Raw genomic sequence first — 17,692 nt, forward strand, 5'->3', positions numbered from 1 at the left:
TAAATTAAAGCTACATAAAACTCCTCTTTAGTTATGGCAAATGCTCATTCAACAGGAATGGAGCAGAAACTGCCCTGGGCACGGAGATAGCAATTAGCCAAACGGGCTGTGTTAAAAAAAAAAAAAAAAGTTCTATGACAATAGTTATTAAAATTATCTACCATGTAGCCCAGGGGTGTCAAACTCGATTTCATTGAGGGCCACATCAGGATTATGTTTGACCTCAGGAGGCCGGGGTGGGCATGGCCAGGGTGGGTGTGGCCAGCTCGAGTCACTCGTGTCGGGGGGCACCTGTGGTGGCCAAGTGCTAAGGCAGGACTTCCCTCAGACCCTTCCTCACTCTCATTATAATCTCCTTCCTTCCTTCCTTCCTTCCTTCCTTCCTTCCTTCCTTCTTCCTTCCTTCCTTCCTTCCCTCCCTCCCTCCCTCCCTCCCTCCCTCTTCCCTCTTCCCTCTTCCTTCTCCTTTATTCTTCCTTCCCCTCTTTCCTTCCTTTTCCTTCCTTGCTCTCTTCTCATCTTTCCTTCTTTTTTCTTGTCGTTTCCTCTTTCCCTTTCTACTTTCCTGTCCTTTCTTGGATGCTGTTGTGGCCTGCCGGTGACCAGTGGAGCTGGAAGCAGAGTCGGACAGTGAGGAGATTGGGGGGGAACTTGGGCCAGTCCTGCGGGCTGGGGAAAGCTCGGATGAGGGCTCTGCGTCGGAGGCAGAGAGAGAGTTAGACAGCAGCGAGGCAAAGGAACAGACAGAGCCCGTTCCCAGTGTGCACATGCGCAGAGCTGCCAGAAGACAAGAACAACTCAGAAAGTAGGGTCGACTCAAGAGTAAGCCACACCTTGGAGGTGATTGGCCACTCCCATAGGAAATAAAAGAGGAGTGAATAGGGAGTGGCCTTCTGCAGGAAACAATTCGTTCGTTCCGTGAGTCTGAGAGACTCTGTGCCAAGTTTTGCCTTGTACTGCGGCTGGAAACAAGTTACGTGGCAGCTTGCCAAACGAGATAAGGTGCGTTGAGAAATAGTCCTTTTGAAAAACTGTTTGGACACACCTTGCTGACTGAATGAAGATAATTCACAGTCGTGTAAATAAAAGAGGTTTTGTCGAGACCAATTCCTGCCTCCTGCTTGTTAAAGGAGCCTAGGTCAGAACAGATGATGATCTGTCCCCGTCTACACACACACACAAACACAGCCAGCCGAGGGTTAAGAAAGTACTTGGCACACACACAGGTCGTTATCTCAAACTTGGCAACAATATAAGCACCGTCTGCCAAGAGCTTTTACTGCAACAGATAACATAAAATTACATACGCATTCAAATAGTCCAGCAAAACAATATCCCTTCAGCAGCTTCAGACGTTGTTCAAGTGACTAGCCAGAGTTAGTTTTTGTTCGTCACGGAGTTTTACCAGCCACCACCCTCTCTTATATAGTCTCTGGGGTGTGGTCCAGCGACTCAGTTCTAATCCCTAGCACACCTCCTTAACTGCTGCAACCGTTTATCACGCCTTCATTGGCGTGCATCCAGGAACGACGGCTCTCCTTCCTCGCTCTCATCTGAGACACCTGGCTCCTGGCTAATCTCCTCTCCCTCGGCCGGCACCTGAGACAGTGCCAGAGGGGAGGGGCCTGGAGAGGGAGGCCTGGCTGACTCCTCTCCCTCATGTTCGGAGCCTTCTTCCTCCGATGAAATAGGCTCAGAGGGCGGGGCCACAACAGATGCTCAAATGCAAAAGGGGAAACATTTCTCCTTTTGTTCTGTTTTTAGTTTGTTTTGCTAGCCCTCTGCCAGCGAAAACAGAGTTGCAGGAGGCTGTCGTGGCCGAAAATGGGCCCTCCCAAGCTCTGTTTTTGCTGGCAGAGGCACCCCTGGGCCGGTCCTTTGCTGTTTCCAGGGCAGCCCCATGGGCCAGATTTAAGCACCCTGCAGGCTGGATGCGGCCCATGGGCCTTGAGTTTGATATAGCCCTGATATAGCCAGTAAATATCAAAGAAAAGAATGAGATACTATATCTGCACAATGCCTTAGATTTCACGTAGAACGTTTGCTTGTGATCTATTTAGATCTACTAGAGTCAGGTGAATCTGAAAAAACTATTATTCTGGCTTGGTAGGTTTAGACCCTGGGCTGAAGTGCAGGCTGCTCTCCACTTGCAACAGTTCATTTAGTGACCGTTCAAAGTTACAACGGTACTGAAAAATTGACTTAGGGCCATTCTTCATACTTATGACCATTGCAGCTTCCCTATGGTCACGTGATCAAAATTCAGACACTTGGCAACTGGTTCATATTTATGACGGTTGCAGTGTGCCGGGGTCATGGGATCATCTTTTGCGAACTTCTGAAAAAGCAAAGTTAGTGGGGAAGCCAAATTCACTTAACAATCGGGTTACTAACTTGGCAACTGCAGTGGTTCACTTAATGACCCTGGCAAGGAAGGTCGTGAAACGAGGCAAAATTCACTTAACAACTGCCTCGCTTAGCAGCAGAAATTTGGGGCTCAGTTCCGGGTCGTAAATTGAGGATTACCGGTACAATTAGGTAGACCTAGAATTACTGTCTAGTTCTAGAATGACTGCCTAATTACTGTCTAATTCCAACTGTAGACTTATAATTATGCCTTAGATGATATTTTCCCTTCTGTTCTGACCTAGGCTTCCCAAGAGCATGAAGCAGACTCCTTATCCCGACAAAAAAACCCTTTTTATTAAGTTACTGTGAATTCCTCTCATTCATATCTAGCAAAGTCTTTCAAAGGAGAATTTACAGTCACAAACCTTATCTGGCTTGGAGAGCTGCCAGGCCGATATCTTCAAAACTTGGCAAGGAGTCTCGGAGAGTCACGAACCAATTAAGCAAACTAATTGTCTCCTGCAAACTCCACTCCCCTTTCGCTCCTCTTTTATTCCCTCTGGGAGGGGCCCTTCATCGTCCACCTGTGGCCTTACTCCCAAGTCAACCCTTGTTCTTTAGCTGTTCCCTTCGTCTGGCAACTCTGCGCATGCGCATACTGGGAACAGAATCCAGCTCTTCTTCTGCCTCACTGATGTCTGACTCCGAAGGCAACTGATAACTTGCATACGGCCCTGGCCCCCTCTCTGCCTCTGATGCAGAGCCCTCATCAGAGCCTTCCCCAGACTCCAGGACTGGCCCATGTTCCTCCCCAGCTTCCTCACTGTCTGAGTCTGCCACCAGCTCTGCTGGCCGCTGGCGGGCCACAACACCTTCTTCTCTAATGTGTCTAGTCTTACATCAAATGGGTGGTGTAATCTATATCTACAGATTTCCTTGTTAGGTTATACACCACTCATCTTTTCCATAAGTAGACTAACACAGGGGTCCCCAAGCTCCAGTCTGTGAACCAGTACTGGTCCACGGCATGCCAGAAACCGGTCTGCGCAAATAAGTGAAGCTCCATCCGTGGGATTCAGGCAGCACGTGAATCCACGCCCCCTCTGGTCCATGGAAAAACCTCTCCACAGAACTGGTCCCTGATGCCCAAACATTTGGGGGCCACTGGACCAACAGGATAGGGTCAACCATGGAGCCATCTTGGAACATCTTCAGGGTTGCCACAGTGAGGCTGGATAGAACTGTGAAAAAGGGAGAGGGGAGTAGAGATAGCTGGGGAACTATGTAGCCAAAGTAACATTCTTTCTTCTGGGAACCAAGGACACTCTCGCCAGCACCTAGGAGGGGCATGGATGGGAGTCAGGAACAGGAGCTCACCCCATCGAGCAGCACTCGGGTCTCAAACCTGGATTGTCCATTTTCCATCTGACAAGTTCAGTGTCTTTAACCGCCAAACCCCCACCTCTCCTCCCAGCAGTTCTAGTATATCTCAGTAATTTCCTTCAACCAGGAATTTTCTTTCAGGGAAACTTCTGCCTCTGAAGCTGACAATCCCTCTTGTCTCCAGCCCCCCTTTCCCCGCTCCCCAAAAAACCCCAAGCTAAGCAATCTGGCATCTTGTTAATAACTGGCTGGTTGCTAATTAATTGCTAATCAGTTTCACCAGCGCTTGTTTTGACATGGGGCAGAAGGCAGGATAGAAGAGATCCATGATCATATCAACCCAGGTCAATCTCGGGTGCAGCTTATCTTGAAGTCCAGAAAGTTGGGCAACGGGAAAGCTTTTGTCTGAAGTCTCCATTGTGAAACTGAAGTGGCTTAATGTGTCAAGCAAATTGATTGTAACTTACACTTAATTCCATTTCAGTTTGAAAACACAGTGCAGCGTGCATCTGTTCCTGTTATTGTTGTAACCCAGCAAATGTTATTTGAACTGTGATGCCCAAGCTTAATAAAAGAGGCAAGCATACATATGGATTTCTGAATTCCATAGCCAAAGAAATTTGGCTAACATTCAATGTTGAAACCACTTAAATTGATGCTTTGCTTGTCCGCTTCTTAGATATATTTAAATTGCACTATAGGAAACAGGTTGCTGCTTGATCTGACAGAGCGATGGATGGATGGATGGATGGATGGATGGATGGATGGATGGATGGAGAGAGGGAGGGAGGGAGGGATGGGTCAAAGTTTGATATAGGGTGAGACCCACAATGGATGTCCTCTTTCTGTTCCTTTAATTTCCAAGCATTTTTGTGTCCCTCCAGCACAACTGGCCACAGCAAGTTGTCCTGCGGTGGGTTGGCTGGGGTGAATTCACCGCAGCGAGTTGTCTCATTCCAAACCAACCATAGCATTGTGTTTCCTAATTTTTACAACTTTGGCTGAAGCATGACTATTTAACTGCAAATTTGGCAGTACTGAAAGACAAATGTGGTTGTCTTAAAAGATTCTCCACCAGTCCACCAGTGAGCTTTCTAAGTGGCTGAAGTAATGGTGGAGATGTAACAGAGTTTGAGTTCCCTCCAAGCCATGTTTAAGGCTGGACACAGTGTCAGATGAATAAGGCAATGAAGTCAATCTTGGTCATTGCTATTGCTATTGATTCAACCTTCCATCCTTCCAAGGTTGGTCAAATGAAGACCCAGATTGTTGGGGGCAATAGGCTGACTCTGTAAAATGCTTAGAGAGGGCTTTAAAACACTGTGAAGCGGTATATAAGTGCTATTGCTATTGAGTCAGCCTTCCATCCTTCCAAGGTGGGTAAAATGAGGACCCAGATTGTTGGGGGCAAGAGCAGGGGTGCTATTCAGCAGGTTCTGACAGGTTCTGGAGAACCTGTAGCGGAAATTTTGAGTAGTTCGGAAAACCAGCAAATACAATGTCTGGCAAAGCACCATGAAGCGGTATACAAGTCTAAGTGCTATTGCTATTGCTATTTGAGCCCTACCTGAGAATCATTGAATGGGACCTCATCCCATTTGGACCCACTAGCATTACTGAGTTCCCATTCATTTTACTGACTTGAATTCAATTGCAATTCATCCAATCCCAGTTGACGTCATCCTCCAATCACCGTTAAACAATTAACAATCTCCTGGAACTTCAAGGGAGAAATTTGAGCAACAGCTTGGATGTTTGTTTATTTTTTTTTTGCCTGCTAAAAACCACGGGAGCTGTATTGGGTTGGGATGATGCCCTAAAGGCATTTGTGCATGGATTACCAACAAAGCTTTGTCTTATAGTGTCATAAATAGATGTTATTAAAAAGGGGGGCCTCCATTAGTGCTATGTAACACAAGAGTGGGTTTTAAGAGGCAGTTTGCAGCTGAAGAAATGCCGAGGGTTACTTTATGTGGAATTGAATAAATGCGTAAAATTAAAGGAGGTGTTCGGGATTCCGGTAATGCTGTCTTATGACAACAAGGATTAGGAGAAAAATGTGGGGTTTTTTTGCCCATTCATAAATAATAGAGAGCATGCACAATTCCACTGGATAAAAGAACTTTTGGGGCTCATTGATAAGTGTTTGCTTGTTTGTTTGTTTAAATCAGAGCTCTTCAAACTTGGTAGCTTTAAGACTTGCGGACTTCAACTCCCAGAATTGTCCAGCCAGCTGGCTGGAGAATTCTGGCAGTTGAAGTCCGCAAGTCTTAAAGCTGCCAAGTTTAAGGACCTCTGGTTTAAATGAACTTGGAAGCCCAGTGATATATTTCAATCTGTTCTAGAACCAGTCATATCTATCAGCATCTTATCTGGCTGAGCCTTGCCTTAAAAACAAAGAAACTAACAAAACCGCTTGAACTTTTCTAAGTCTGTGTTGTGCAAAGAATGGAATATGAATATATATGTATATATGTATATGTATACTGCTCAAAAAAAAATAAAGGGAACCCAAGCAGAAGACATCCAAGATCTGAATGAATGAAATAGCCTTATTAAATACTTTGTTCTTTACATACAGTAGTTTATACATTGCTCAAACAACTAAAGGGAACACAAAACTACTGTATGTAATGAACAAAGTATTTAATAAAGCTAATTCATTCATTCAGATCTCGGATGTCTTCTGCTTGTGTTCCCTTTATTTTTTTTGAGCAGTGTATATATGTATATATGTATGTTTTCTGAGGTTTTCGTGGGTGTTTGTATGTAGGTCTTTGGTTATTCGGGTTTTCTCCCGCGTAAAATTGGAGGTTTCTTGGCAACGTTTCCACTTTTCATTTCGTTGAAACGTTGCCAAGAAACCTCCAATTTTACGCGGGAGAAAACCCGAATAACCAAAGACCTATGTATATATACATATACTCTGTATAATTTATACACACACACTGACACATATACACTGTGTGTGTGTGTCTGTGTCTGTGTGGGTGCGCGTGTGTATACATAGGTAGTCCTCGAATTACGACCACAATTGAGCCCAAAATTTCTGTTGCTGAGTGAGAGATTTGTTAAGTGAGTTTTGCCCCATTTTGCAACCTTTTTTGCCACTGTTGTTAAGTGAATCACTGTAGGTGTTAAGTGAGTAACACGGTTGTTCAGTGAATCTCGCTTCCCCATTGATTTTGCTAATCAAAAGGTCGTGAAAAGGGGATCACGTGACCCCCCGGGGACACTGCGACCGTCGTACATATGAACCAGTTGCCAAGCATCTGAATTTTGATCCCATGAACACAGGGATGCTACAAAGGTCGTAACTGTGGAAAAAAAATGGTCATAAGTCACTTTTTTCCAGTGCTGTTGTAAATTTGAACGGTCACTAAATGAACTGTTGTAAGTCAAGGTGTATATATATCTCTGTGGTCATGTGGCCAGCATGACTAAACGCCAAAGGCCCAAGGAACACTGTTACCTTCCCACTGAAGGTGGTGCCTATTTTTCTACTTGCATTTTTTATGTGCTTTCGAACTTCTAGGTTGGCAGAAGCTGGGACAAGTAATGGGAGCTCACCCCGTTACGCGGCACTAGGGATTCGAACTGCCGACCTTTCGATCGACAAGCTCAGCGTCTTTGCCACCATAGATAGATAGATAGATAGATAGATAGATAGATAGATAGATAGATAGATATATCAAACTATTCTAAAAATACGAGTTCCAGGTATACGAGTTCCAGGTATACAAGGGAGTATAAGTGCGAGACAGTTGGAAGGGCCTATTACGTCCGCAATGGCCAAATTAACTAACGACATATAAAGGCAGAGATCTCTGTAATGGTAGTTTAATACTCTGACAATGTCAGCAGATGGCTGATGAAAGCTTAGTAGAATAAAATTTTAATTATTTTAGTTCCGGAGTTTGCAAAATGTCTGTTTCTTTTTTACATGCATGCATGCATGCATGCATACATACATACATACATACATACATATGTGTGTGTGTGTATGCATACACACACACACACACACACACACACACACACAAATTTGCTTTTATAAAATTGAGGAAATTGGATCTACTGTTCAAAGCCAATCATTCTAATGTTTTGCTTAGGAGGTTTTCACTTCTTGTTTTCCTATAATCATTGCAGGATATTTAAGCTTCTGCTCTAGATTGGGACATGGATGACTTTATAAAGTTAGACAGAGGGAAGGCCCCGCTGACGGATGGAAAGATGTAAACTACAGAAAAAATATCCAGAGAGGGGTTTAATATATGAGTTTCCAACTGCCCACAACCATATTGTAAACCTATTAAAAATGCAATTTAGATGTTAGCCTTAAATTTCTCTCGATTCTCTATAGTCTGATATTCATTTTCAGTGAAAACAGTTCCCTCGTCTCTTCCCTCCTCACTGTCCTACTCCTTTCTTTTACATTTTATTCTTCTTTCTTCCAGTGAAATGATTTATTGCACTGTTTTGTTGTTACTGTTCTTAACGTACTGTTTTGTATTGGTCTCATTTCCTGTTCACTTTGGGATAGTAATTTGTTTGTTTTCTTTGAACGCAGAAGCATTTTTGCTAAACTAGAAGCTTCTAATAAACGAAAATACCGATCCATTAATAATAACTCCTACTGTAATAACCATACTGAGTTATAGCTCCTTAGGAAGGCTGGTGTCGTGTCAAAGGTGCTATGCTGTACAATTTTGCCAAAGGATGCAATAATAACAAACAACTCTTAAAGCATCTGTAGCTTTTTTTTTGCTAATTCTTCAAACTTCGTGCCCATTTTTATAAATCCATTCCTTTTGTCCATTGGCTACATGGATTTCATCCTATGATGACATCTCATTTTGAAATCAAGGACAAAATACTTTAATTTATTGCAGCATTTAAAATCAAGGCTTGAAGGATTTAAAATTTTCCTGGAATGCTCTGATTGGGTATTTTAAAAAAATGGAAATCCAGTTACTTTAACCAAGTTCCTTCTGGCAGTTTTGATGTTTCATTTCTGAATTACATACCTAAACTTTGCAGCACAGTCCTGATTTCTGATTTTTTATTTTTATTTTTTTTGTATTTTTGAAAACATATCTTGAGGTTTGTTTTTTTTAAAGGATTTTTTTAAAAAATTAAGCCTATCAAGAATAACTTCAAGTAATCTTGTTTCTTTTCTTTTTCCTTGAGTTTTCAACCCAATCTCTTTTCACCAACTTCAGGATGGGCTTTATTCAAAATAATAATAATAATAATAATAATAATAATAATAATAATAATAATAATAATCTGTTTCCCCAAAAATAAGACATCCCCTGATAATAAGGCCAATTGGGCTTTTGAGTGCATGCGCTAAAATAAGCCTCCCCCCTGAAAATAAGCCCTCCCCGAAAATATTTAAACGCATAGCTGGAAATCAGGTAAGACGGCAAGAGGAGCCCCATCTTGCTCCACGCGCCCCAAAATAATAAGACCTCCCCAAAAATAAGGCCATGTGTTTATTTTGGGGTTCAAAAAAATATAAGACAAGGTCTTATTTCGGGGAAACATGGTAATAATAACAATTACTAAAGATGGTGTGAATGGAAGTGGGAGGGTTGTTGTTGGAAGTGGGAGGGTTGTTGTTGGCTATTTCGCCTGTATTTCCAAGGCTGAGCTGGTCATAACCTCACAAGCTGCTTGTGTTTCTAGTTGAAGACGAACAGCTGACGACGTTGTCACCCAAAAGGAAGCAACGGAACGGAGGCATGAGGAATTCGCCCAACTCTTCGCCCAAACTGATAAGGTGAGGTCCTAAGTCGCTCATATCTTTATCTCTTCCCCCTCAAGACAACAATCTCACCGACAACCCCACCCCCCCCAAAAAAAATAACCTAAGGAGGAGGGGGCAAAAAAGATTCATGGCAGGGTGTTCAAAAAAGTAAAAGATTGTTAGACGGTTTCTGAAACGCTGGAGTATTTATTCTGTCAGCTTGTCAGCAGTTAATGATAGAGCTTGGGAAGAAAAAAAAATCTGTCACAGAAAACAGTTTGAAAAACTGTTTGAAAAATACACAGGCTTTAAAGTCTTAGCTGTCACCCAGCCTGTCTGTATGTAGTTCTTAAACAGCAGTGGCACTAATGATAGCGCTAACCAATCCGAGAAACCCGTGGGGTGAGTTTGCCTCGGGCAATTCTCTTCTTGTCGAAATCCCTCCGAGTGCTGTTTTCTGTACTTAAAACCGTACACGAGATGTATCACCGCAATCAGAAATGAACCTGAATATTACCTTCCTTTTTATCCTGTCGATTGAAATCAAATTTCCTCTAATTGATTTGGAATGATTCTTTAAAAAGAGGATGGGGAGGGAGGACGGGATGGGGAGGGAAGACAGGATAATGAATCTTGGGCGCTTTCCCAAGCAAAGTTCAAAACGAACGTCCTCGTCCTGGGACTAAAAATTGCATTAATTATGAGAGGTGTTGTTGTTGTGGTGGTTAAGGTGTTGTTAAAGTGTTTCGAACACTTTGTTCCTACAAGGGTTTCTGCTAGGATTGAAAGTCTTAAAGAGCAGAAACAAACAACTAAGATTCGTTTGTAAACTTATTATACAGAATTTGGAGAGTGCTCTTTGTTTCTCTTTTATTCAGTATTATTCCTGAATTTTCTTGGAGGCAAAAATGTCTGATTATAAAACAGGGGTGACTTCTGAAATCTTCTGAATTTCCTTATGCTTGGGGTTTTAAAGTCTGACTTCCTCGTGGATGAGGGACCTTTCCCAATGGTGGCACTTTTACAAAGTAGGAAGCATAAAATAATCAGGGCTTAGAAGATGGAATAGGCCGGATCCAGGTTTCTCAGTGTCCCGTGCCTTAAAATTTTTGGGGTTTCAAAAAGAGGCAAGCCAAGAAAAAGGGAGATTAAAACCAGGTGATACATGGCGATTCAGACACACGCCATTTCCTGCTTTGCTCAGGGAATTGGTTGCTCCCGAAATCTACGGTGTATTTCCTCAAAATACACCTATTTTCATTTGGAAGTTAGAATGTAAGGGCAGGGAAAGAGAGCTTGGCAAGAGGGGTTTGCATCTTTCTGTTCTTTTTCTGTTGAATGGCGATTGCTGCTTTGTGTAGTTACTCAAAACATTATCCCAGTGTTGCTAATCCTTGCGGATGCAGGACTAATTTACCTCTAGGTTTATGCTAGAGAGGGAATAAGATGAGTCCAGAATGCACTTATTTCATCCATTGCTGGGGTACATCCAGAAGTGGGATTCCCTTACCTTCCCTACTGGCTCACAAATGTGAACGTGCACGCATGCGCAGTGCTCACGCATTATGTCCGGGCGGGTGGGCGGAGCCTCCCGCAGTCACCACTACCGATTTTCTCGAACCGGACATAACCGGCTGAATCCCACCACTGGGTACATCCTTGCATCCCTTATCTTGTCTCTATCTCATCTCTAATAATTTCTGTTTGTGTGAAATTTGACAGAGAAGTGAGAAAGAGAGAGAGAAATGCCACCCCACCCCAGTCCTTCTATTATCTCTTAAATTTAGGGATATAAACGTGAAATAAAAGAAAGAGAAAGGGGGGAAAAAAAGAGCGAGAGGGCAGAGAACCCAGTACCGTTTGGAGTGATGTGCTGTGTCCCTGTTTGCTATGTAAAGTATGCTTCATTTCTTTGATCTGGAGTCATAATAATTCTGGGGAGTTCTACTGTTTTCATATGCTTCAAAGCTGTGTCAAAGTTTTGCTGCTTTAGGGTACTTCTTTATTCTACTGGCTCATGGGTACTAAGATGACAGGTCCTCAATGCAAGGTGGAGGCTTTTTCAAGTCATTGCCTTCAGCAAAACATCAAATTACCAAATACGGGCTAACACAGTTCTACACAGATGCCTTTCCCGTAGATATATTATACCATATATATTAAATACTTTAGTGTTACACGGTACATTTTATGTGCAATGGAAAGTGATGGTTGGAGGTAGCCTTAGGGGGAACTTCCCGCCCTCCCCACCCCTCCTCCCCCTCCTCCCACAAGCCGAAACAGCTAGTGTATATCGTATCAAGTATGGTTTTTACAGGACTTTCTGCCTGAAGGCCTTTGTAAATAAGTAATGATCAACAGATTGGCTGTGGGTTTTTGAAAAGTATGCCTTTGTCAGTTTGCATGATGGGGAAAAGAATTTTCAAAGTGGAGCCTCGCTTTCATTGCCTGCTGAAGAGGGACTCGGGGAGATTACTCATCTCAGGCTTGAGCTGTCTGTTCAGTAGCCCATCAGAATTGCTAAACATTGGTTGGACAATGAGTGAGGAGCTCAGCAAACCAAGATCTGTCTTGTTTCCTACTTTATTCGTCCTCTGGACTCAAGTTTCTATTCCAATAGCAATAGCAATAGACTTCTATACGACTTCACAGTGCTTTTACAGCCCTCTATAACTGGTTTTACAGAGTCAGCATAATTGCCCCCAACAATCTGGGTCCTCATTTTACCAACCTTGGAAGGATGGAAGGCTGAGTCAATAGCAATAGCAACAGCACTTAGACTTATATACCGCTTCACAGTGCTTTACAGCCCTCTCTAAGCGGCTTTAGCGAGTCAGCCTCTTGCCCCCAATAATCTCGGTCTTCATTTGACCGACCTCGGAAGGATGGAAGGCTGAGTCAACCTTGAACTGGTCAGAATCGAACTGCTGGCAGTCAGCAGTGAATTAGCCTGCAGTACTGCATTCTAACCACTGCGCCACCATGGCTCTTATAACAAAATATTGAAAACCTGGGTATATCTGATGCTTTGATTCAACAAAGAAGGTACTGGTTCAAGGAATCTGTGATGCACAAATGATTTTGAAATAAAAACACATGATCAGATAGTAGATCTTGGTGGCTTAATAATATTTTTATATTATAAAATTAATAGCAATACCGTGTTTCCCTGAAAATAAAACCCTGTCTTATATTTTTTTGAACCCTGAAATAAGCACTTGGGCTTAGTATCAGGGGATGTCTTATTTTGGGGGAAACAGGGTAGCAGTTCGACAGATAGATAGATAGATAGATGGATAGAGATATTTATTTATTTATTTATTTATTCAATTTATATGCCGCACCTCTCCAAAGATCCAGGGCGGCTCACAATACACTCAAAAAATAACTATAAAAACACTTAAAAATTAAGAATTAATTTCTTAATTTTAAAAATTAAGATAGAGATAGAGATAGAAATAGACATAGACATAGACATAGACATAGACATAGACATAGAGATAACAATATACTGCTTCACAGTGCTTTATAGTCCTCTCTAAGCCATTTACGGAACAGCATATTGCTCCCAACAATCTGGGTCCTCATTTTACCAACCTTGGAAGGATGGAAGGCTGAGTCAAGCTTAAATATTCCAACCCCTGTCCCTCCTCCCTTTGGTCCATGGTATTTAGGAGCCCATGGTCACAAGATTGAACCACAGAATCATAGAGGAAGGGACCTCGGAAGTCGGACTGCAGAATAACAGATTTGGAAGGGACCTTGTAGGCAGTGGTGGGATTCCGCCAGTTCACACCACTTCGGGAGAAACGGTTGTTAACTTTCTGAGCAGTTTGGTGAACTGGTTGCTGGAAGAAATCATTAGGGCAGAGAACCGGTTGTTAAATCATTTGAATCCCACCACTGCTTGTAGGTCTTCTTAGTCCAACCCTCTGCTCTGCTGGAGCATTCACAACTTCTGGAGACAAGTCGTTCCACTGATGATGAAATTTCTCCTTAGTTCTAGGTTGCTTCTCTCCTTGATTAGCTTCCATCTCTTGCTTCTTGTCCTACCCTCAGGTACTTTGGAGAATAGGTTGGCCACATAACCACAGAAATGTCTTCAGACAGCGCTGGCTTTGGCCTTGAAACGGAAATGTGCACTTCCCCCTACAATCAGCAACAACTAGAAGAGTAAAATCCATAGGAACTCCTTTATCTTTTACACACACACAAACATACACACACGGAGACTTTATATAGCAGCATAAACATGAATAAATTAATAAATGGAGGATAAATCGAGAGAGGTTACAGCCCCATATTTGTTCTATCAAGAAGAAAGGAGAAGAGGAAAAACCTTCATAATATATTGTTCTGGCTTGAGACAAGGAAATAATTTCTTAGAGTGCCACATATTCCGTTGATAACCGAAGTTTAAAAATTATTAATGAAGAGGAAATAATAATGGTGAATGGTCTCAATTACAAGAGATCTGCAGTATTGATCTGTAATTGCATCTATTTTTGAAGAGGTAACCAGTTTAGTTCCACTTTAAGTAAGTGTCGGCACCCTGCAAGAGCTAAAGTTGAAGATAATGATTTCCCAGTTTAGAAATTAATTTTAAAATGTTCACTTGCTGCATGGTCCATGTATATTTCAAACGGCACAACCTCGGTAACAAGGTTCACGCCTACAAGCCTTAAATTATTTTTAGCATCATTACAGTGTATATATACATGGAGAATATTATAATATCCTTGGGCCCCAATCGAGAATTTTTTAAGAAAATGGATGAATTAAAGTGTATTGGAAGAAACCATGGTTTCTTTCGGTTGGAAGAAAGGAAGAGATCTGAACAAATGACATGTGAATAATTGTTGGTGATTATATCTGTATATATATAAAAACCAAATACCACTCACTCATCACGAAATCTCCAGAACTGTAAAGCCTACAAACTTGAAATTTGGCACGTATGTTCCTCTTGGCTTCTAGGTGCTTGCTAAGAAAGGATTTTTCAAAATGACCATCAGATCATTAGAATTTGATATACAGTATATTCATATACAGTATATTAACACGCTCTGATGCTAAGGAGCTAGACGTTCTACTTCTCCTCCCCATCTGAAAAGAACTCTGTTCCAACTGCCAGTTGCCTTAAAGTAACATGCTCTGATGCTATGGAGTTACACAGTCTACATTAAGTTTCAGGCTTTAAGTGTCAATTTATCAAGCTTGCTCACATAGTTTCATAGCGAAGCACAGGCATCCAGCTAGTATATATATATAACATACAATATATACATACGATATATACCAGTATATATGATATATGTATATACTGTATATACTGTATACTTACGAGATATATATATATGTAGAGAGAGTTGAATTAGTCCAGATCTGACTAATGAGAACTAGATAAAATTCAGCCTCAGTAAAACATTGCCCATCAACACAGAAAAAGATAGCACTTGATCAGCAAAAATTGAATTTGCCCCTGATCACTTGAAACCAACTGGTATTACTTACATTATAAACTGTACAATGAACAATTGAGGGAACTAGGTATGTTTAGTCTAATGAAGAGAAGACTAGGAGATGACCTACAGATACAGATTAACAGAGTTGGAAGGGACCTTGTAGATCTTGTAGTCCAACCCCACGCCCAAGCAGGAAACCCTACACCATTTCTGACCAATGACAGTCCAGTCTCTTCTTCAAAGCTTTGAGTGATGAAGCTCCCACAACTTCCGAAGGCAACTTCTGTTCCATGGGTTGTTGGTTCTCACTGTTAGAAAATTTCTCCTTATTTCCAGGTTGAATCTCTCCTTGATAGCTCTCCTTGATAGCTATCTTCCAATACTTGAGGGGCTGCCCCCAAGAAGAGGGGATCAGTCTATTCTTCAAAGCAGCCAAAGGCAGGACAAGAATAACAGATAGAAACTTATCAAAGATAGATCCAACCTAGAACTAATTTCCTGACAGTGGGAACAATTAACCAGTAGAACAGCTTGCCTTCAGAAGTTGTAGGTGCTCCATCCCTGGAGCTTTTCAAGAAGAGATTGGACAGCTACTTGTATGAAATGGTATAGGGTCTCCTGCTTGAGCTGCGGGTTTGACTAGAAGACCTCCGAGGTCCCTTCCAATGCTGTTATTCTCTTATTCTTCTGCTTTTCAATAACTACCTGGAGAAGCTGCGCTTACATATTGAGACAAGCCAATTCTGAAGCTGGTTTATAACACTCGATTTATATCCAGTCAAGTTTAAAATCTAAATATCGCAATACATTATAATTCATTGAAAACAGAAATGGAAAGGAGCATATAATATTGGCAAGCTTAGGCTATGAATCTTTAATAATTTGCCAGCACAATTTACAGACCTCAATTCTTGTGGGGAGCTTTTAATGCAAAGTCCCTCCTGTGGGAAGATTGAAGAACCATTTTGAGAAATAGCAGTTGGTTCTGGTTCTACATTAACATGGAGCGATAATACTTTATATAATACTTATTACTTCATATTATATAATACTTTATATAATATGAATCGATAATACTGAATGATCTCAACCCTTCTCTGACCCAGTCTCAAATACCTTTGCCATTTCAACACTGGCTCTCAATATTAACATATACTGAGTTACAGTGGTGGAAGTCAAATAATTTAACAACCGGTTTTCTGCCCTAATGATCGGCTGGGTTGGCGTGGCCATGGTGGGCGTGACCAGGGGGTATGACAGGCAGCACTCGGCCTCCTGCATCCCCAGGAGCAAAAACGGGCCATGGGGGGGGGCACGCTGCACCCCCCGTGCCCTGTTTTGGGCCTAGTAGGCCTCCCTGCAGCCTTCTGGGAGCAAAAACATGGGAGGGCTGTGTCACATCCTCCGCACCCCATTTTGGGCCTAGTAGACCTCCCTGCACTTACCTGGGAGCCAAAATGGGGCACGTGGGGACTCCTGGAAGGGGTGGGGCAGGGAGGGGAGGGGCCAGCCAGCAATTTAACAATCAGTTTGCCCAAACTGACTCGAACCGGCTAAATCCCACAACTGTTGAGTTATTAAATGACCAGACCTTCAATGAACTGTAGTGGCCCAGTGGTTAGAATGCAGTATTGCAGGCTAATTCACTGCTCAGTGCCAGCAGTTCGAGCCTGACCGGCTCAAGTTTGACTCAGCCTTCCATCCTTCTGAGGTTGGTAAAATGAGGACCCAGATTGGTGGGGGAAATTATGCTGAATCTGTTCAGAGAGTCCTGTAAAGCACTATGGAACAGTATATGAGTCTTAAGTGCTATTGCTATAATTTAGACAAAATATGCCTTTCATTTACAATAGACAATAAAAATGGTAAATAGTGGAAGACTCACTGATGTGTGGTTTTCAGATATGGCAAAGAAGCATCCATTATAATCCAGGGCTTGTTCCCCACACAGCCAAATTGCTTATATCCTTAAAAAAAAAAAAAGAACTGCTAATAGTAGATAAATGCAAACTGAAGGCTCACATCATTTTCATAAAATATGTGCAAATTGGCTGCAATGAGAGCTACATAAAAACGGAAACAACTTTGAAACGCAGTATTCTTATTTTGCAACTTATTTTGCTAGGAATAGAGGAAAATTTTACTTGAGGATGAAATGCTATCATTCCACACCTTCTGAAAGACGTTCTTAAGCATTTGTAGTTCTCAACGTTTTCCGATACATTTGTGGATCGGGGGGAAAAAGGAGGGGATGTACAAAACGAGCGGCATAGAATTGCATACAAAATGAAAATACCCTACAGAAATCAAGTTCGCAGCTTCTTAGTAGAAAAGTGGGGTAAATAACAGAGCACTTTCTGAAATGTTCCTATGAAAACAGCGTGGACGTGCCATATACATATTTGAAAAACAACTTACAAGGAGGGAGGAAGGTGAAGCGTGCTGAATTTGTTTGCATTCCTAAATTTGAAACATGGATACAAAAAAAAAATAAAAATAGATGTGTGCTAAGCAGATAAAATGCCAGATTAGGGCCAGTTTAATATTTATGGATGGCTCAGTCCTCTGTTGTAAGCTGCTAAGTATGACTAGCTAAGATGAAGGTTCATCCATGGCCTTGTCCATTTAATTTGACAAATTGTTTCTGAAGTCTGCTGAAAACATGGACATTTCATTGCTGAGTACTCTTGTAAAAATAGTGATCAGCCAGAAAATATTACTAAAAGGCACCCGAGAGAGAGAG

At 42.0% G+C, this 17,692-nt stretch overlaps 1 protein-coding gene across 24 annotated transcripts in view; it reads left to right on the plus strand.

Annotated features, from left to right (window-relative positions):
- Nucleotides 1–17,692, plus strand: part of KCNMA1 (potassium calcium-activated channel subfamily M alpha 1) — a 640,154-nt gene that overhangs the window by 534,286 nt on the left and 88,176 nt on the right. For all 24 annotated transcript variants that reach the window (XM_087871898.1, XM_087871899.1, XM_087871900.1 and 21 more), the window contains one exon: nucleotides 9,424–9,517. In XM_087871898.1, coding sequence (XP_087728024.1) covers nucleotides 9,424–9,517 — 94 coding nt within the window. The remainder of the gene's footprint in view (nucleotides 1–9,423; nucleotides 9,518–17,692) is intronic.

Source organism: Pantherophis guttatus, chromosome 6 (genome assembly GCF_059756535.1).
Source record: "Pantherophis guttatus breed Tessera chromosome 6, ASM5975653v1, whole genome shotgun sequence".
NCBI classification, from domain to species: Eukaryota; Metazoa; Chordata; class Lepidosauria; order Squamata; family Colubridae; genus Pantherophis; species Pantherophis guttatus.